Source organism: Chrysoperla carnea, chromosome 3 (genome assembly GCF_905475395.1).
Source record: "Chrysoperla carnea chromosome 3, inChrCarn1.1, whole genome shotgun sequence".
NCBI classification, from domain to species: domain Eukaryota; kingdom Metazoa; phylum Arthropoda; class Insecta; order Neuroptera; family Chrysopidae; genus Chrysoperla; species Chrysoperla carnea.
Genome location: NC_058339.1, coordinates 51,234,543 through 51,255,668, shown reverse-complemented (window position 1 = coordinate 51,255,668; position 21,126 = coordinate 51,234,543). Strand labels below are relative to the sequence as shown.

General features: G+C 29.4%; 3 protein-coding genes across 4 annotated transcripts; 2 read left to right on the top strand and 1 right to left on the bottom strand.

The window, feature by feature from the left end:
• Positions 1-761: 761 nt before the first annotated feature.
• On the top strand, positions 762-4,580 carry LOC123294983 (vacuolar protein sorting-associated protein 4). Its single transcript, XM_044876172.1, has 6 exons — positions 762-943; positions 1,114-1,252; positions 1,315-1,450; positions 1,541-1,772; positions 2,780-3,490; positions 4,240-4,580. The coding sequence occupies exons 2-6, from the start codon at positions 1,117-1,119 to the stop codon at positions 4,339-4,341; spliced, it is 1,317 nt and encodes a 438-aa protein (XP_044732107.1). The 5' UTR covers positions 762-943; positions 1,114-1,116; the 3' UTR covers positions 4,342-4,580.
• A 4,218-nt stretch (positions 4,581-8,798) lies between these two features.
• On the top strand, positions 8,799-17,169 carry LOC123295560 (hepatocyte growth factor-regulated tyrosine kinase substrate). Of its 2 annotated transcripts, XM_044876955.1 has the most exons (9): positions 8,799-8,920; positions 9,110-9,238; positions 9,305-9,389; positions 10,203-10,467; positions 13,627-13,989; positions 14,654-14,780; positions 14,876-15,330; positions 15,879-16,398; positions 16,807-17,169. In XM_044876955.1, exons 2-9 carry the CDS (start codon positions 9,202-9,204, stop codon positions 17,106-17,108), a joined length of 2,154 nt encoding a protein of 717 aa, XP_044732890.1. In that variant the 5' UTR covers positions 8,799-8,920; positions 9,110-9,201; the 3' UTR covers positions 17,109-17,169. The 2 variants fall into 2 exon arrangements, with proteins under 2 accessions (XP_044732890.1, XP_044732891.1); XM_044876956.1 differs by lacking the exons at positions 8,799-8,920; positions 9,110-9,238; positions 9,305-9,389; positions 10,203-10,467 and adding an exon at positions 11,692-11,710.
• Positions 17,170-17,294: 125 nt separating this feature from the next.
• LOC123296093 lies at positions 17,295-19,135 on the bottom strand. Its single transcript, XM_044877554.1, has 3 exons — positions 19,001-19,135; positions 18,725-18,936; positions 17,295-17,444 (listed from the first exon to the last, which is right to left on the bottom strand). The coding sequence occupies exons 1-3, from the start codon at positions 19,080-19,082 to the stop codon at positions 17,295-17,297; spliced, it is 444 nt and encodes a 147-aa protein (XP_044733489.1). The 5' UTR covers positions 19,083-19,135.
• Positions 19,136-21,126: the final 1,991 nt, after the last annotated feature.

Genomic DNA, 21,126 nt, shown 5'->3' with positions numbered 1-21,126 from the left:
AAAATATTTCGATTAGGTTTTTCTATGGGTGGAGAGATACGTCACTAAATCATTACGAAACCATAATGAACGGGTTGGGATGGAGGTAATCCAGAATTTGGAAGAGATGATAGTGGAAAGTGAAAATTGTCGTAAATCATTATTAACTTTAAAAATACAAGAAGGTTCATTTTAATATGATAATACATATTTGTTCGATAACATTTTTTTCCCAATCAACTTCTAAGGAAATTCCAAGGGGCTGATTGAAAACATTAGCAGTAAGAATGATATCATTATCGATTCTGTAACTGTAATAGAGGGTATAAGTTCTGTAGCAAGAATAAGAGAAAGGCAATAGCATTAAATTATAAGATTTTAATACCCTAATTAAGGCTAGATAAATATATTTTTTGGATGTGATATACAAGTGTGTCATAGTACTTCAGGACTTTAAATATAGGCTAGCCTTTTTTTAGTATCTAGATTTACAGGGGAAAGATGTGTACTATAATGTAAACTTAAAGAGCACATGAATATAACAGAAGAAATTGTGTGGATTGAAAAAAAAACTAAAGAATTTTTTTCAACTATTTGCTCCTTTTTTTATAAATCTTGATTTACCATGTGAATGATATTTTTAAAGACAAGAACACTACATAATAGGACAACTTTCTGATAAATTCATGTCCTTATTAAGAAAAATTCAAGAAGAATGCTAGCTGAACACATCCTTTTACTGTTCTTGAACCAATAGAATACACACCTTACGAATTCAAATGACGTCATAACGCTAAAAGAACTAAATTGGAATATGCAGTTATGACAGTAAAAAATAAGGATTTTAATTCATAATTTCAATACAATTTTCATTTAATATTACCATAATTTAATGTATTATTTTAATAATTAAGGCCTATACATTTATTTTAAAATCTTTACATAAACGTATTAAATATATATCGTAAGTTTCACATGACTCATTTAATTTTGACATTCAGTATTTTTTGAATAATTAAATTTTCAAAATAAAACAATCTTTTTTAAACATATTTATTTCAAAATATTTAATAGTTATCGTTTAATAAGTCAGTTAAATTTGTATGATAACCTATCATAACCTTTTAATTTAAGAATATGGCTGGTGGAAATACCTTACAAAAAGCCATTGAATTAGTAACGAAAGCCACTGAAGAAGATCGTAACAAAAATTATGAGGAAGCATTGCGACTTTACGAGCACGGCGTTGAATATTTTCTTCATGCGATTAAGTGTAAATAAAATTATTTTATTAACAGAGAATTTCATGCAGTAACTAAATTTATTATCTTACAGATGAAGCCCAGGGTGAAAAAGCCAAAGAAAGTATTCGTGCGAAATGTATGCAATACTTAGATCGTGCTGAAAAATTGAAGGAATATTTGAAAAAAGGAAAACGAAAGCCAGTAAAGGAAGGCGAAAGTTCATCTAAGTAAGTTTTTGTCAATAATTTGCGTTCTAAAATTAAAACTTCTTATAATTAGAAATATGATTTTTTTAAATATGTTTTTTGTAAATTTAGGGATGACAAGAAAAGTGATAGCGATAGTGATTCAGATGATCCTGAGAAGAAAAAATTGCAAAGTAAATTAGAAGGCGCAATCGTTGTGGAAAAACCAAGTGTTCGATGGGCTGATGTAGCTGGTTTGGAAGGTGCTAAAGAAGCTTTGAAAGAGGCTGTTATTTTACCGATACGGTTTCCGCATTTATTTACTGGCAAGCGAATACCTTGGAAAGGAATTTTGCTATTTGGAGTAAGTACGATCTATCGAAATATTAAGGATTTTAATTAGTAACATATTTTTGAATTAAGCATTTTAGTAAGAAACATAAACTATCCCTTTTTAGAGACATGTTTAGTAAGCTTTAAAACGATTTTTCTTACGGATGACTAAAATAGTATTGAATTTAACCTCATAACTTTTGTCCCAAATATGGGACAAAATATTTTGCAACCGTTGAACACAATTGACTGATGGAAAAAATTTTGTTTTTTTTTTTTTCAAATTTTGAGTTTAATATTATAACAATCCGATAATTTGAAAGTTTAAAAATAAATTTAAACTAATAGTTTTCAAAATTTCCCGTACATGGGGCATAAAATATCATTAGTTTGTGATTTTTCGTCATTTTAAATGAAGAATGAATGTCCCATATTTGGCACAAAAGTTATCAAGTGATGTAAAAATCCAAAAATTAAGTAGCTGGTTATCATGCGGTTAAACGTCGCTTTAGTCTCACGTTAACATAATTTGGAGTAGATGATAAGCGTAAACAAAATATTATGTAAGTTTTTTAAGCTTTTCTCAGATTTTCTGATCTTTAGTGAATGGATGTAATCAAAGGGTTAAAGGACCCCATTAAAGACCAACCCGTGGATCAGTGAATGAACGCAACCACATGGAAAAACTATTGCTTTTCCTCAAAAAATTAGATAATATTCTGTTCACGCTAATTATCTACTACAAATCATCTTAACGTGAAGCTCACGATAATGTCCGTATATCCTTTTCGATTTATATTATACTTGTTTATGGGATAATTACTTATGGGCAAATGCCTTGTTTCTTCGAAATTTACCTTCAATTTATTTATAGATTTAGAAGTTTTAGATTCCCAAAATTACCCGAGCTTTATGCATATAATTGTAAGCCATAATTCGACCCTGGCATAATTTATTCAAATACAAAAAAGAAAAAACTTTAGAAAATTGTAAGTCCTTTATATAACAACTGTTACTAATTTCAAAATAAATATCTAGCCTCCAGGAACTGGTAAATCATATTTAGCAAAAGCTGTCGCAACCGAAGCAAATAACTCAACATTTTTCTCCGTTTCATCATCTGATCTGGTTTCCAAATGGCTTGGTGAATCCGAAAAGTTGGTAAAAAATTTATTTGAACTTGCCAGACAACATAAACCTAGTATCATATTTATCGATGAAGTAGATTCACTATGCTCATCTCGTTCCGATAATGAATCGGAATCCGCACGACGTATTAAAACAGAATTTTTAGTACAAATGCAAGGTGTGGGTAATGATAACGATGGAATCTTAGTATTGGGAGCCACAAATATACCATGGGTACTTGATTCTGCCATTCGAAGACGTTTTGAAAAACGAATTTATATTCCGCTACCAGATGAACCAGCTAGACAGTTTATGTTTAAATTACATTTAGGAAACACCTCTCATCAAATTACCGAAGCTGATTTTCGATCACTTGCTGCGAAAACCGATGGATATTCTGGGGCTGATATCAGTATTGTGGTACGTGATGCACTTATGCAACCAGTACGTAAAGTTCAAACAGCAACACATTTTAAACGTGTGTCGGGTCCATCACCTGTAGATAAAACAACTATTGTACATGATCTTTTAACACCTTGTTCTCCTGGTGAAGATGGTGCTATTGAAATGTCTTGGATGGATGTACCTGGAGATAAGTTATTTGAACCACCTGTGACCTTGGTAAGTTTTATTTATCTTTTTAAAATTTAACTTGGCGTTACTTGCCGCTTCACTGGATAATTTTATCTGTATAAACAAATTAATATCAAAACACAGTCTTTCTTTCCATTTGCCCTCTAAATTCCCAAAGCGTCGATTTAGCTGCCCCCTCCACCTACTATGCTCCCTGCCAATAACGACTTACATTTATTATTTTAAACATTCATTTAATTTTGAGCTGTATTAACTCTACTTTGAACCTAATAATCTTAACCACTAGGCAGTTATTGTAAATAACAGCTGTTATTTTTTTGTAAGAAATAACTTTACTTTTCCAGCTTGTTTAAAAGTATCCTTCTAAAAAAGAAATTGTGAGCTCGGTAGTTAAAAGACAAGGCCCGGTTGAGACTGTGTTCGAAATAAAAATAGTGGCATTACTCTCAGCAGATATTTATTCTAGAAAAATAAACCATACAAATCGCTGTATAAACATACTATCGAATATAACGAACATATCTGAAGGTACCTTCAATGTCGTTATAACCGGCTTCTTAAAAACAATTTTGTTTATTTTATTAGCGCTTAAGGCGTCAATCTGTCAAAGCAGTAAGATGCTAATGAACAATTACGAAAAGTCATTATATATTGGGATATGGATGGTCACAATAAAATAAATCTCCTACCACTCTTAAAACTTGCAAGGACTGCCCCTATCCAGTAGTAACAAAAAACAAAATTCCTTTAATAACCATAAATTATTATTTTTACAGAGCGATATGTTAAAATCAATAGCAACATCAAAACCAACAGTAAACGATGAAGATTTAGCAAAATTGGATAAATTTAAAGAAGACTTTGGACAAGAAGGTTAGCACTTCTCGTTACAATATCACATTTTGCTGTGTGACAACTTCTTCAAATTTATTACATTATTATTATAAATACTAACACCGTTCGTTACATTGTTACACCACCTGTGTTGTAGCAGCATTATTGAAATTGTACTATGTTTATATATATATAATTTTTTTTATTTTTTCATAAATATTTTTCGTGTTTTAAGATTTGATATTTTTTCTAATGTTATTAGTCATTTCCTTTTTTTTTTGTATATAATTGTTCAAAAATAATTATATCACACGATAAATTTGAATTTATAAAATCATAAAATTAATTTTATCAATTATTATCTCAGTTACCTCCAAAGATTAATTTTATAATCAAAGTTACCTTTTTAAGCAAGAAACACTTGATTTTAATTGGTATTAATTGATGGTTGTGAATTTTTCTAATGACAATGGATCTTGTTCCTCGAATATAAGTACTGCCAGATATGAATTAGATGGCAGAATCTTCGGGGAGCATAAGTAGAATTCATAAACATTCATTAATTAAGTTTGAGTGATTTCTTACCGTGTCTTGGCTAGATGTTATTGCTTTAAATAATAGCGACTCCCTATTCTTCTTTGATGAAATATCTTAATATTAACGAGTTTAATTAAACATGCCGAACGTAATCGGATGATATTTACAACTGCGATACTGGTTGAGCTTATTTCAAGACATTCGAATATTCTTTATTTGAACTGACGAACTATTAATCAATTCATTTATTATTACTTATTTTCTCGTTTATCAGAAGAGTAACGTTGTATTATTCTTATCTTCCATTTTTGATCAATTAACAATCATTAGCGTAGACAAGTGTTGCTCTCTAATTGAGAATGGCAACGAGGGTATTACTTAACTTATTAAATTTAAAATTCTTTGGAAGCTTTATCTTCTGGTCCGTCCACCCTCATGAGATAGACAACTTTATTCTCTCTATAAACGGGAGTATCACAGATGGAAATAATTCAGAAATAACTTAGTCACCAAACTAAAACAAGATAGTAGATAATGAACTATGATCTTTAACTCAAGCTATGATGTAGAAACCGGTTGGGGGGAATTTCTCGATAAATTTTAAAGGAAGGAGTTATGCTAAAGAAATTTTTATAAAGAAAAAACCAAAAATTATTTTGCGTAAAATTCCATCAACTTTTTATTTTATTATTATAACAATTAAGTCGTAGGACATGCATGTTTCAGGTAATTTATCAAACATTAAAAATTTAATTTCTACACCAACCATCCAGGTATACAGGAATGCTATTTATATAAAATTATACGCGAGGTAATAATTTTTGCTTTTTTCTTTAAAAAATGTTACACAAAGTGAAGCTTGAAACTATATTCAGTTAAGGAGTTAATCTTTGAAAATTAACAAGAATTGAATTTGAAAATTATGTTTAAAATTAATTTTGTTGCTCCATATACACAACAGGTTGTAATTAGTTTGGTAATTTTCCTACAGAAAGAATCTGAAAAGGGGTATATGCTCAATATTCACCCCTCCATACTTTTACCTTAGATTAATCTTTTTAATTTTGACGTAAGAATAAATTTACCATACTAGCGTGTAAATTGATTAATTTTTTTTAATATTTTATAAAATAAAAAAATTTATTGTGTGGTAGAAAATTTTCATTTTTTATTAAAAATTAAGCATTTATTGGTAAAATTATCCATCTATTAAAGATAATTTATTTTTATTAAATAAATTTTAAATCATATATATAAAATAATTGCCTAAACGTAAAACATTGTTGACATAAATTTTCTTTTTGTTTATAAAAAGGTAATTTCAGTTTCTATTCATATCTGGGCCCCTAATTAACTAGAAACTAAACTCATTCACAGATACAGATTATATTTACAATTTGGATAAATGATTTTTAAATTCGCAAATATGAAGAACATAAAACATAATAATTGTTTTTTCGCAATATTTTTTTAATATTTATTTATTTTTTTGTAACTATACATAATTTTTCTTTGTCAACAATACGCCACTGTAATAATTTTCCTTTGTATTTGATGTTAAATATGCAATTAAAGTGATACAGATATATTATATACTTTTGTTTTTTTCTTTTTTTTTTTAGAATTTTAATCACTACATATATACATATTATAAAACAAAGTCGATTTTTCTGTCCCTATGTCCCTATGTACGCTTAAATCTTTGAAACTACGCAACGGATTTTGATGCGGTTATTTTAATAGATAGAGTGATTCAAGAGGAAGGTTTTTATGTATAATACATCCATATTATAGTAGAATAAGGGGTTGAAATAGGGGTTGAAAGGGATATGCTTCAAAAAATAAAAAAGTTGTGCATCGATGAAGCTCAAATATTGACACGATATACAACCAGCTTCAAAGATCTATTGTTTTTATCTACTTTTAAGCTTCGAAGGTTGGAAGGTGTAGCGAGAAAGTGGGAAGGAATTATCGAATATTTACAAATATACCTAAGTGGGGTATCAAATAAAAGAGCATGGCGTGTACATTACAAAACTGTTATCCAACGCAAGGAAATGTGGAGGGAGGGATGCAAGTGGGGATGTTGCCCAGCAAAGCGGGTAGTTCACAGCTAGTTAGTTATAACTTTATCCTTAGTAAGACAGATTCAAAAATAACCTTTGTGAAAAGTGAAATCGATTATGTCATAAATTACGGTGATAGAAAAGAAGATATTTCAACGCGGCTAAAAGCAAAAGACAAGTGAAAACAAACAATTGACTGAGTTAATTGTTGAAATACCATGCATAGTCAGTGTTGATTTCTTTATCACATTACACATACAAACATGTGACACATACATAACTGATAATCAAGTATAGTACATATTATAAAATTTCCGCCTAATTGGCGCCCTCACGAGTAAACAGTGATGTTTACGAAAAAATGTTTCAAACAAAAGTTGTTTAATTTTTGATAAGGAACATTTTTTTTAAACTTTTTATTTAAACTTTTGTTCTATCTCTAACGGTTTTCAAGACCCAATTGACCTATGATGCTCATTTACGAACTCGACCTCACTTTTTACGTCCTGAGTACGCTGTAAAAATTTCAGCTCGATATCTTTTTTTGTTTTTGAGTTATCGTGTCCACAGACGGACGGACGGACAACCGGAAATGGACTAATTAGGTGATTTTATGAACACCTATGACAAAATTTTTTTCCTAGCATCATTATTTTTAAGCATTACAAACTTGGGACTAAACTTAATATACTATGTATATTTCATATATACATGGTATAAAAAGCTGACGTTATTGATGTCAATTTTTATGGGTGTTTTCCGAAATATACATTACTATACTTAATTACTTACCAGTATTAATGACGTCATGAATCAGGCGCCATATTGTACTGCTATGCCATCATATTGTGCTGATGAAACAGTGTGACAGATAAATATTTAGCCGAGCGTGTGTGCAGTAGAGTATGTGGAATAATAATTAAACAATAATTTTATTAAATTGCGTTTCAACATCTACACAACATTTGGGCGTAAAAGGTAACACTTTCATTTTTTGAAATGCATTACAATTAAAATTGGGCACTGGCCAGTGTATTTCGAAACGAATCATCAGTATGGCGTCAATTTATGGCATCATTATCATTGGCCAGTATACTGATATCTATTTCGGCAAACACCCTATATATTTCTTCTTTTCATATTGGCAGTCTAGTTTATAACGTGTATAAGTCTGTGATATCGATCGTATTTTAAAGAGAAGAGCAGTAGAACTTTAATAGATATGTTTTTTTTTTAATGTTAAATTCTCGTTCTCTTTTATTGGTAATTTTCTCATGAAAAAGGGATTATTATTAAGACTTGTGCTTATTTTCAAAATTATTGTTAGACCTCCACCCCACAAGGTGTGAGAGTGCTATATGATAGAGAGGATTGCCCTGGATGCAAATTGTTCAAATTTGCCGTATACTATCCCTTTTTAAAAGTTTTTATTGCGAATTACAAAAAACGTTGTCTAACTAGATCCTTTTAAAGATTAGTTTAGTTAGCACGAGTTGGCCTTTTTGATAAATGGCATTAGGAGACTGGTGTAAATTCACATTCTAAATAGTTATTTTCAGAAACATTGAGTTACTGTTTATTATTGTTATTATTTTGTAACTCAGCTACTTGAGCAGCTGGCATGTACTAATTGTCCATACATGTAATGTCTATGATTAACAGTAAAAATGGAATACTAATTGATAAAAAAGCGTATGTTCAATAAATTGATAACCTTAAGTTGTGAAAGTTACAATAGATTTTGATAAAATTTGAAGGCCAAGATTAAAATAGTCGAATTGATTACAAATTAAAAAGAAATTTGTAATTTTGGTAACTTCTTCTTCTTCGTTTAAGCATTTTTTGGGAACTCCCTAAAGGTTAAAAAACACCGTGAATTGTATTTTTGTATTTTATATGAGCTCAAATATGTTATGTACGCTAATATTAACAGACATTTGGTAAATCATAACAATAAATGTAAACTTGACCCGGATGACGTATGAAACATATTGAACGGTCGTAGACAAAAATTAATCGTGTAAGTTTGGCTGTATTTATAAAAAATTATATTTGATATTTTCAAATATGTGTATAAATGAATATTTATTTATGTGTTAATTTTACCATTTATTCTATTTATAATTAACGAAATAATTATGATTGATATAAAAAAATTAATTATTAAAACACACGCATGCGTAAATGAAAGATATATATAAATTTTTAGATTAGTGAGTCATCCGTCATAGTGCCGTGAATGAAAAATAAATTGACATTTATTATCAGCTGTTTATAAAACTATTTCCAAAATTACGTATAATGTTTAGGACTACATCCAATTTTGATAAATTATTAGGTAAGTAAAATATTTTAAGAAATTAATTTATAAAAATAATAATTTTCTTTGATGTGCATGTTTTAGATAAAGCCACTAGTAATTTGTTGTTAGAACCGGATTGGCCAACTACCATACAAATATGTGATTTGATACGACAAAATGATGTTCAGTAAGATTTTATAATTAATTCTTAACATTTTGGGATTGTTCGTTTAAACTTTCTGCAGATTCAAAACAGAATCTGCTCGTTAATATCTATATATTATGTTGCTTTACTTGCCACATAATTTTCCCTTTGTCTACCTAAAAGAATGTCCATTGGATAAAAATGCAAATAGAAACTGCTTATCATAATTAATTCCTACATAAATAATGAATATTTGCATAAATAAGAAAATTTGAAATTGTTATTTTTTTATTGGTGCATTTAAGATTATGATTTGGTGACTAATAAAACACTATCTTCAGGGCATTTTGAATAATTTAAAATTTATAGTCCCATCGTGTTGAAATTTCATATAATTTACTTAAGTTTTGGATACAATTATAAAACCAATTTTTCCGAAAATGCTAAAAATTGGGAACAATCCAAATATACAGATCAGCTGGAAATTTTATGCTTAACAACTTTTATGCAGAGTATTTTTTCCCTAAAATGCACAGTTTATAAGAAAAATTAAAAAACACGAAAAATTGTACATTGATGTAGATTTTTCAAAAAATATGAAAAATAAGAAAAGTTAATATATACAAAACGAACGGATATGTTACGCCCAATATGTTTGGATTGATTTATTTTTTTCTCTAAAATGTTAAATTTTCGAGTAAATTGCAAAAAATTTTGGAGAACAGTAGAAAATCGTTGATTTTTCTGAAATCTGTAGTGGGCAGAAAAGTAGACATCTAAAACTAAAAACAATCACTTGTTAATATTTTCGGCACTTCAAATATCATGTAATTAAAATTTATGGTAATATTTTAGGCCTAAGTATGCAATTGGTGCAATTAAAAAGAAATTATATTCACAAAATCCTCATTGCGCTATGTACGCGTTACAAGTTTTAGAAAGTATGGTGAAAAATTGTGGTAGTGGTGTTCATAATGAAGTTGCCAGTAAAGAAACATGTGAAATGTTTCGTGAACTTGCTAAATCATCGCCACATGAAAATGTTCGACAAAAAATTCTAGAATTAATCCAAGGATGGGCATTTGCGTTTCGAAAACAACCAAAATATCGTGCTGTGTTGGTATGTAAATATTTGCCTTTATTCATTTATGCTATTTTAGTGTACGATTCAGACTTTTTTAACGTGCACTTCTACACAAATTATACAGTTACAAATTATACAACACTGTAATTGTGTACAGAACTTCTTGTTACACTCAATTTTAAATAGTAGAAATACAGTGTAATGGAATTATCCTTTTCTAGTTTTCTACTTACATCGAGTGTCAGTAGTATAAAATTTCTCTTCTGTTAATAATAATTTTGTCTCCCTTTTAAAATTTTCTGCGTAGAACTACACAGAAAATCAACTAAAGATGGAAATTTGTGCAGTTCTAAAAATTGCACTTAAAAGAAGTGAAATTTGCAAATTTTAAAACACTCGCCAAATTGAATCCATTTTCTTGAAAGCTAAGAACAATCTCTATTAAATTACCTTTCAAACAAAAAAGTTAAAATCGATTCATCTGTTTGGGATCTATGGTGTCACAGACAGACTGGTAGACAGGGTTCACGTTATTCCGTTTGATAAGTATGTTTACCGATTTACGTATGATAGACTGAAAGTGAAGTATGGTGACCATAAATAGATCGAATTATGTAATTATTAATACGAAAATGATGGTCACAGCGCTTGTCGTTGAGGCGTAATTGCAAGATATAAGAACGTGTTATAGGCTATTTTTTGTAAACTGATCATATTTCGATCTGTCATTCACGAAAAACATCGTGCCATACCGCTCCAATGGATCCAAAATATTCACCATAAGCCTCAAAGCGGTATCTTTGCGGCTATTTGGAACCGCCGAAAGAACCTTGTATTTATCCCTTAGTTTCCAATTCGTGCTTTGATCAATAAATATCATCTCACAATTGTTGCACAATATAATTAATAAATTAAGTATATTGAAATGTTATCTAGCATATTTAAATAATTTTAATTTTACTGAATTCCGTTGATTCAAAATTTCATTTGGATGTAATATATCAATTTTAAATTAAAAATTGCATCTTCAATTTTAAAACAAAATCTCTGCGCATATTCATAAATATCGTCACAAATGTTAAACAATCCACAGACTTATATATGCAAAATATACAACCTAACTTATTTATCTATGATCAAAGTTTGACGTGGTTGATATCAAAAATTGTTTATCATGCTTTAAATTAGTTGGATTTAAATTAACTTTATAGAACTGCCTTTATTCAAATTTTATACAATTGAATTCGTTTAATTTAATTGTTCGATGACTAATTGTTAAGTAAGTATGTCTCATTCAAATAAGTATTGGTAAATAATTCATTTTGTTGTGCAATCGATCTTCACAAATTGTTACTATTAATATTTACTTAACAATTAAAATATGAAAAATGAATAAATAATGTAACCGTTCTGCTTTTGATAATAATGATAATAATATTTTAAAATTTACTGTCTACACTGATGTGAGATGTTTTGCTTTTGCATATTCTTAACTTAATTATTAAAGAAAATAATTTTGTGTTCAAATTTAATTTATTATTTTACAAAACGTACGTATTGAATGATTATTTGTATCAAAATATTTCGTCTTCAAATTAAAAAGCTTTTAGAGCCATTGAAAATATAAAAACGGGGAATTCAAAACATTCCTAGAATCGCTACTATTTCCTAAGAATTACGATTAATTATTGTTTCGGACAGAGATAGCAATCAGTTGGACAAAGATACTAGATATTTGTTATTCATTTTATCACATTTGTTTTTTGACATACTGTCCGAAACTCCGAAACAAAAAGTAAACATTTTTTAAAATCTAAAAGGTCTTGGTACGCCCGTCATCTGATTCGTTTTGGAAATCGAAAAATTTGTTTGTAGGCTCTGTTTGAAGGGTACGATTTAATATACTACAACTATTATTAAAATTATTGAATTTCGCAAAATAGTTTAGCTTTAATAATATATTATGAAACTTATAGTTGTGGTTCCCATTTCGTAACATGTTAGTTTCTTATTTATAATTTCAGATTAAGAAAATAAATTTTAAAAATAGTATTATGATTTTGAAATTAAAGTTCATAGAACAAATCAGTTGCAACTTTAACCTCCTTGATTTACGTATTTAATAATCCGGCCATCAGCATATTTAAGTGCACTTTTTAATAATAATAACAGCGCTATAATATTATTTATGTTTTGTATCATTTTAATCCACATATTTGAAAGTTTTTGATAACTAATTAAAACCCCCTTGTTGATTTAGTCCCGTTATTTAGTTTGCGCCATTTGTTGTTTACAAATTTTGTTATAATAATTTGCAACACGCACGATTATTTATTTGTTACAACGTAATGAATAATAATGACTGAAGGTAATCTTGTATTACTAATGTATGTCATTTATTTAAAAATATATTCACATACTCCTTGTGTATTGATTTTATATAATTTAATTAAAGTAAATAAGCTATATTATTAATGCAATGATTTTTAATTATTTGGTACGCATAAATGACCAATTCAACTTCGTTACGCCCAAATAATTAAGTTTTTTGTGTAAGAATTCTTTGTATTTTTAAAATTTGATTCAATAATCAAAATATACAAGATGTTATCACTTATAACAGGTTTGACTATTTTTTTTATTTCGTGTGTTTTTTTGTGTAAAATATGTGTAAAATGTTTAAAACAGTTATTTAATGAATTATAAATATAAAAATATTAATGTATTGACGTCACTATATCATGAGTTTATGTATTATCCAGATGTTTCATTTTAATGTTTAACCGCCAATAGTTCTTCTGGAAAATTCAAAATTAAAACATCCCTTCTGTAGTTGTTTAATTTAAAAAAAGACCTTTTATATGATGGACTTGACTGTTTTTAAACAACTCTGAAGGCCAAACTCAATACCACCGTCAGTTATTCCTCTTTGAACCCTATACCTTTCATAGATGATATTGACCAAGTTTTTTAAAATATTTCCTTACAAAAACTATTTTTCGAGTAAAAATTTTTCATATTCTCATCAACCGTAACAAAAAATCGATTTCGAGTCGATTTTCGATTTCTTTTATTGGATGAGGCTCTCTTGTTTTGGCGACTAGCGTCTTATCATTAAATCGTTACCATTTACAAAACTATTAGCAAATAGATATTCACGTTTTTTGAGATATTAATATTTCTCTTTGCTTGTAGGATATTGTAAATATAATGAAAGCAGAGGGCTATAAATTTCCTGTGTTGAATGAATCGGATGCAATGTTTAGTGCGGATAGTGCACCAGAATGGTCGGATGGGACATGTTGCCATCGATGCCGTGTTGCATTCTCAATGATGCAACGTAAGCATCATTGTCGAGCATGTGGTCAAGTATTTTGCGGACAATGTTCGCAGCATACAGCAACATTACCAAAGTTTGGTATTGAAAAGGAAGTAAGAGTGTGTGATGGATGCTATGATCAATTAAGTAAACCATCAACAGCAACACCTCTATCAAAGGCAGCGGAAGGTGATGTCCTTAGTGAATATGTAACTACTACTGCAACACCTCAAACTCAGGTAATAATTTCTATTTCAGAAATTGTTATTTTTATTCTTTATTATGAAAAAAGTACATCCAGGCTAACTATAATAAATGCGGTATCAGGAGTTGAGTGAAATGAGCGAATTTTTACTTGCGAATAATAATTAAATATAAAATTGTCTATTGTTGATAAATTTTGAAAATTGAATATATGTAAATAACGAAGACTTATTTTGTTAAGGAATGTCGAATTTAAAAATGGTCAAAGAGACTTTTGTTCTACCTTGTGATGACCCTGTGTTACTTATTTATAGTAAAGTGTTTCATATTTTGTTGGTACTATGGTAACATAAGTCAGTATACATTACTTTGACTTAAATATGGCATAGGTTATTAGGTGACAACAAAATTTTTAGTATTTTTTATTCACTTAAATAATAAAAATAATAAAATGTATCCACAAAAGAAAACTTTTATCATTATTTCATTGGCGAAGTAATATTTCAACGATGAGGCGTAGAGCAACATCATCCCGAAGAGTAACTGGTCGCTCTCCTAATACTTCTCGTATTCCTGTTACACGTAACGAAACTCGTCCTACAGCGACTACAGCCAATGTTAGAAGCGGCTCTTATTTTTAATTATATATTTGATAGAATATTTATAAAAAACTATATATTCCTTTTATATTTTTGTTAGACATTACCTGGAGGAAAAACTGAAGAAGAGTTGCGTGAAGAAGAGGAATTAAATTTAGCTTTAGCCTTAAGTCAATCTGAAGCAGAGCATAAAGAAAAGGAAAAGAAACGTATTACTCGTGATGCAGGTATTTTTAAGCTTAAGTGTTTTATTCGTGACAATTGTGTTTTGTTTCTTGTACATCTCTAGTTAAAATTTTGCTAACGATGTGTGTGATTTTAGGACGTTCATATTCACCTGCTTCGGCAGGAAATCGTAGCCCAAGCCCAAAACCTGTGGTCGATGACGTAGATCCGGAATTAGCTCGTTATTTAAATCGTTCTTATTGGGAACAAAAACATGGATCAAATACACCTGATGTTGCTAGCCCATCAGCACCTTCAGCAGGTAAAACAAATGCAACATCATCATCGTCACCACCCTTGTCACCAATGATTGGCAGTGGTCGACAACCCCAAACAACGGATGATCCAGAAATGGATGACTTTGTAGCAGCTCTAAAATCACAAGTAGAAATATTTGTAAATCGTATGAAAAGTAATTCAAGTCGTGGACGATCGATAGCTAATGATAGTTCTGTACAAACTTTATTTATGAATATTACGGCCATGCATTCCAGATTGTTGAGATATATTCAACAACAAGATGATGAGCGTTTGAGATTTGAGGGATTGCAGGTATGTATATTTTGTTTGTTTTTATTTAAGGTTCAGTCTAGCACCAGAAAGGGAAGTGGCAAAAAACTGGATAAAAAAATAAAATAATAAATTTAGTATCAAATCCGTAGTTGAGGGTTGTTAAAAGTCAAAATTAAATTCTTTTTAAATGTTGATTGAGGTGGTGGCACTAGCTGCGCCGTTTTTGAAGAAAATTGAAACAAAGACTGTTTGAAGCTTGCATTCTCCAATAAACAAAAAAAAAAAAACTGTTTATACCTTCCAAACGTTTATTTTTTTTTAAATCTTTTTGCATATTCAAAATTAGAAAAGTTTTTGTTAGATATATTGTTTGTTCTCAATAATCTTTCCTTTTTTTTTATTTAAAATGCTAAATGGTGGTCATCCTCCTTATGGATTTCGAGAAGGAAACTTGGGCAAAGTAATTTAGGACACCCATTACCTACCATTAGAAATTTTTTTCTGAATATTGATTTAACGCAAACTTCTCTTTTTTTTTTCGATATTTTTAAACTAGCTAGTAAACCTTTGAGTATTTGTTGTTTTAGGACAAATTGTCGCAAGTGAAAGACGCTCGAGCAGCATTAGACGCATTACGTGAAGAACATGCGGAACAATTACGGCGAGAAGCTGAAGAAGCCGAAAGACAACGCCAATTACAAATGGCTCATAAATTAGAAATCATGCGAAAGAAAAAGCAAGAATATTTACAATATCAAAGACAATTGGCATTGCAACGAATTCAAGAACAAGAACGTGAAATGCAAATGCGACAAGAGCAACAAAAACAACAATATTTAATGGGTAATCAATATGGTTACATGGGATCACCGGTTCATATGCCAGGAAATATGCCCCCACCACCAGCACAGTATGGTGGACCAGGCATGCCAGGTGTTAGTTACGGTCCACCGCCTGGTGTAGGTTATCCAATGTATTCAAATACAATGCCCCCACCGCCTAGTCAAGGAGGTCCAATGCCACCACCAGGACATATGCCACCACAAATGATGGGTAATCATCCGCAGGCGATGCAAATGGGCCCACCACCTCCGCAAAATATGATAAGTAAGTTATATTTAGAAATGATTTATATTTGAAATTGAAAACATCTCCGATGAAGATTAAATCTCAGTAAGTGTGAGACACTACGGTTTGACTCAGGAGCAAATTACTCATTTAATCGTTAACCGAGCTGAATTTTTAAGCTTTTTCGGGTCCTAATTACCCAAAGATAATCCAAAGATGTCAGAATTTTCCAATAAATAGAAATTTCCTGAGGTGAAAGTTACCTTAAGTTATTTGTAAATTACTCCTTATTTTAGTATTAAATTACTCCTTATCTGTAAATTAATCCTTATTAATGAGGCCCTTATTTTTGCAGTCCTGATACCAAGTACTTAGAAAATAGGACAAATTCACAATCTCATTGATCTATTCTTTTTATTTTGATACGTAATAATCTTTTTGTTTTAGTGCCACCACCTCAACAAATGCCAATGCAAATGCAAGGACCAATGCAAGGTCCACCATCAATGCATAATATGCCACCCCCTCAACATTCTTCCAGTCAAACGCAACTACAGCAACCACCACCGCAATCACAACCGCAACAACAACCTCCTCAAGCACAAGCTCCGTTACCAACTCCACCTCCACCAATGGTTATTACAAATAATGTATCGCAACATTCGCTACCACCATCGAATATCATCGCAGGAGTGCCGAAAGATGAAAGCCATCATAGCCAAACAGCTGAATTAATTTCATTTGATTAAATTTTAATAAAATTTATTTTTAAAAAACTAAATAAAAAGGAAAATTATATTTCAAATACTGTCCACGTTCTCTAATCGATAAAAAAATAAAAAAATTTATTATTTACTAAATGATTATAAAAAAATAAAAATAAAAATATATAATTATATCAAATTAAATAAATAATTCAACAAAACAAATTCTTTTTATGATGTATTTAAACAATCGGGGGATACAGTTAAATAACAAAATATCCCACCACCTGGTATCTGTTTGCAATTAATGTAAGCTCTTCCGTCGGATGATTTGTGATTTAAAATTGGTGCAATTGATTCATTTTTAGGTAGGTATGGAACCTGTTGGAAATAAAATAAAATGGAGAATATTTGAGAGAAATGTTTTAATCTTGTTAATAATTATTAATAATATGTATTCAATATTATTATTATTGATTCTTAAATAAAGCTCATTTGCTATTATTTTTGTATGTTCGTTTATTTCTCAAATCCTTTTATATACATCCAAAAATATATCTGACGTAAATGTTACATGATCTTAGTATGCCATTCATTTATTTGGCTAACTATGTGTTTCTGCTAAAATCACTGTCGAATTTATAAAATTTTTAACGTAAGATTTACTAATATACCCCGTGCAAGATAAAAATTATTATTTTACAAGAAATCATTGATTAAAAATATCATTGTCTGGTTAAAAATTTATGAATTAAAATTCTCAATCTGCATCAGAATTAAATGTTCTGCAAATACTGAGTAGAGTATCCATGTTTTAACTATATAATTAAAAAATTGAAAGCTTTACGGAAGCTTGACTGGATTATGGGAACTTGAGGCTATCATGGCCATTAATAAAGTAGAATTTTTGACTAAATTAAATTTTTGAGCTGTTGTGTGAGGTGTTAAATGAAATCTCTTAAGCTTATTGTCTAAAATATAAATCTAGTCTTTTTAAACATTTTTCGGAAAAATTGTTTCAAAATTTTTGTTTCCATCCTTATTGTTTAAAAGGTTTGAATATCAATACATAGTATAAAACAAAGTTATTATCCGCTGTCTGTCCCTATGTCCCTATGTATGCTTAGATCTTTAAAACTACGCAACGAATTTTGATGTGGTTTTTTTAATAGATAGAGTGATTCAAGAGGAAGGTTTTTATGTATAATAGATGCATAATATATAGTAAAGAAACACTGATAATTTTAGAGATTAATGTGATGTTGATGAAATTGTGAACAAAATGAGGGTAAGTGACGGCAAATGAAGTGAAGATTATAGCACAATAATCTTTGTATTTAAAATTAAAGTTGCCGGGTAGTTCACAGCTAGTTGAAAATAAAGTAGGTATTGATTGAAAAAAAATTATCAGGATCGAATAATTCTAACGCGATCAATTGTTATAAACTGCTTTATTGTTTATATGTATCCTATATTTTTACTGATATGTAACACAAGTTGCATATAAGAAAATAAATCTACAAATTCAAAAATATGTAATAACTATATGCATTTAATAAATTCTTGCTCGAAATATGGATTGTGTAAGTACAAGTTGACTCCGTCAGGTTCTTTTTGTTTTTATATCTGATAATGTCCTTATTGGATGAGATAAAATTTACCTTTTTAAAAATGTAATTTCCTAAACATTTAGCTAATGGCACAATTTGATTATTTTGTATTGGTGGGGAATTTTTAAAAATACCATGTATATGACCATTTTTTACTTGAATTCTTAAAAATTGAACATACTGATTTTTAATACACATACTTGCATCACCAGAATCTGGCAACTCATTTAATTTTCTTAACCATTGTAAACAACGTACTCTATCTACTTACGGAAAATAATTGAGAACAATTTTGATTTATAAATATTTTACTTTGCGTTTTCTTACCATATGGATTTTTTAGTTTTAAAGCATACGCTGCAATTTCACGAAATGAATCTGTTAATTCCTCCTTTACTGATTTACTCATTTTCAAAATTTACTCTCTATATTTTTTCGAATATGTCATTTTGTAAAAAATACAGTAACTCAAGGCTTTTTTACTTAGCTAATTACTTTGATGATTTATAGCTTAGTAAAATTTGGTTGTTTTAATTACTTTAATTTGAATACTTGACACCATAACATAATTAAAATTATAATATAATTAAGAATTCATATTTTAAAAATCAAAACTCAAAAAACATATTTACGTCATTACGTGACGGCTCAAAAACAAACCCATGTGATTATATCTCTATGCAAACAGGAATCAATATTGGAAAAAGAATCTAAATAAAATAGGAAGTTATTTCTTAGCCCTTTCCCTTTCTAGTTATTTTTTAGCACTAATGATTGAAACATATTGGCTGTCCACGTGGGACACATTTAGGCCATATGGCCCATTTTGATACTATTATGTGTTTTGTGATCCTTTCGCTGATAATTTCATTCAGAGGCTGAGACACCTCTTTAATGCATATACCATGCACTATACAAGCCCATTACAACTATCAATTACATTAATTTTTATTGAGACGGCAGAAATCGAACCCGCTACCCTAGGCATACCGCGTACGGCGTTGGTTACGCTACAACCAACTGAGCCAATAGAGTCGACGGTTTGAAACGTAAGATTGTAATTGAATCCAGAAAGTCGATCTTCACTTATTACTAGTCGAAATATATTTGAAACTCTGAAATGGAATGAAATTCTCAAGAAAATAACATCACAGGACAATCTACTTGATTTTTTACTTTTTAAAAGCCTTTTTTTTGTATATAAACGGCAATATGCTCTTGATTCTTTTAATTTTTTTTAAACAATATTTTAAACATATATTGTTGATAGTTTTATCTCATTTAAAGTTAAACTAAGGTCGCTACCCTCTAAGGTCATTGTAAAGACCAAAAAGAATATTAATATCAAGGTTTTAAAACTTTAAATTATAAAATTTGAACTTAAAGTGATTCATTTATAAAATAGGGTGGTAGTGGCTTGTACTCATAATACATTTGGGAAAATATTCATTTGTCTACAAACATATGCTATATTGCTATGACAAACATCTAAAACACATGATTTTGGTAGATTCATGTCATGGTAATTTGAAAATCCATGGAAACTGAGGCTTTTTTAAATCTTAAATACAGTAACAAATGGTAATTTTTCAAAATCCCTGTCATAAAATCTTTTACAATTTTGTGTTATACAGGGGTGCTTCCTGGAAGTACAAAAAATGTGAGAGCATATTCTTGAGCCAATTTATGAAAAACAGTTCATATTAAAGTATGCCCGCAAACATTTCATTTCCAAGATAAAGAGTGGTAAAATTTTAAGAAAAAAAAACTTTTGTCTATAATATCTGTGATATCATTGGAAATATTTTCGTGAAATTTGGTACACACTTTTTATGCATCTGGAGGCATTTTTCGTCGTAATATTTTTTATTTTTACCCGTGACGTTTTTACATATGAAGAACTATATTAAACTTGATACTACATTTTTGTATGCTTTTTTCCGGGGGCTTCTTTAGATCATCTAGCCCAAACTTTTCTATTATTAATATTGGTAACAAATGTTACAACATTTTTCTAAAAATCAAGACACGGGAATAAGATAATAAAATTTATCGAATGTCTATAAAATGTATGCATGTTCTACCTACGATTTTACACAAATAGATTTTTCTCATTTGGAATGCATGTGTACGGTAGCATCATGACAAACAATTATTAGCCTGAATTTGTTTATGCCTACGGGATCAAAATTTTAAGTTTAAGGAAATTTTTTGTTTTAATCAAGAATGCCATAAATTTATCAACAAAGGTAAAAATATTATTGATTGTTGTAAATGTATTTATTCATTTAAAAAAAATGTACAACGGCAGATTAAAAAGTCAATAAATTCTTATCAATAATAATTTTGTATGGAATATTTTTTTGATCATCGTAATCTTTTAGAAAACTTATCTATACAATTATTAATTTAGTAAACATACAACAATAATATTTTGTGTTAGTAATAATAAT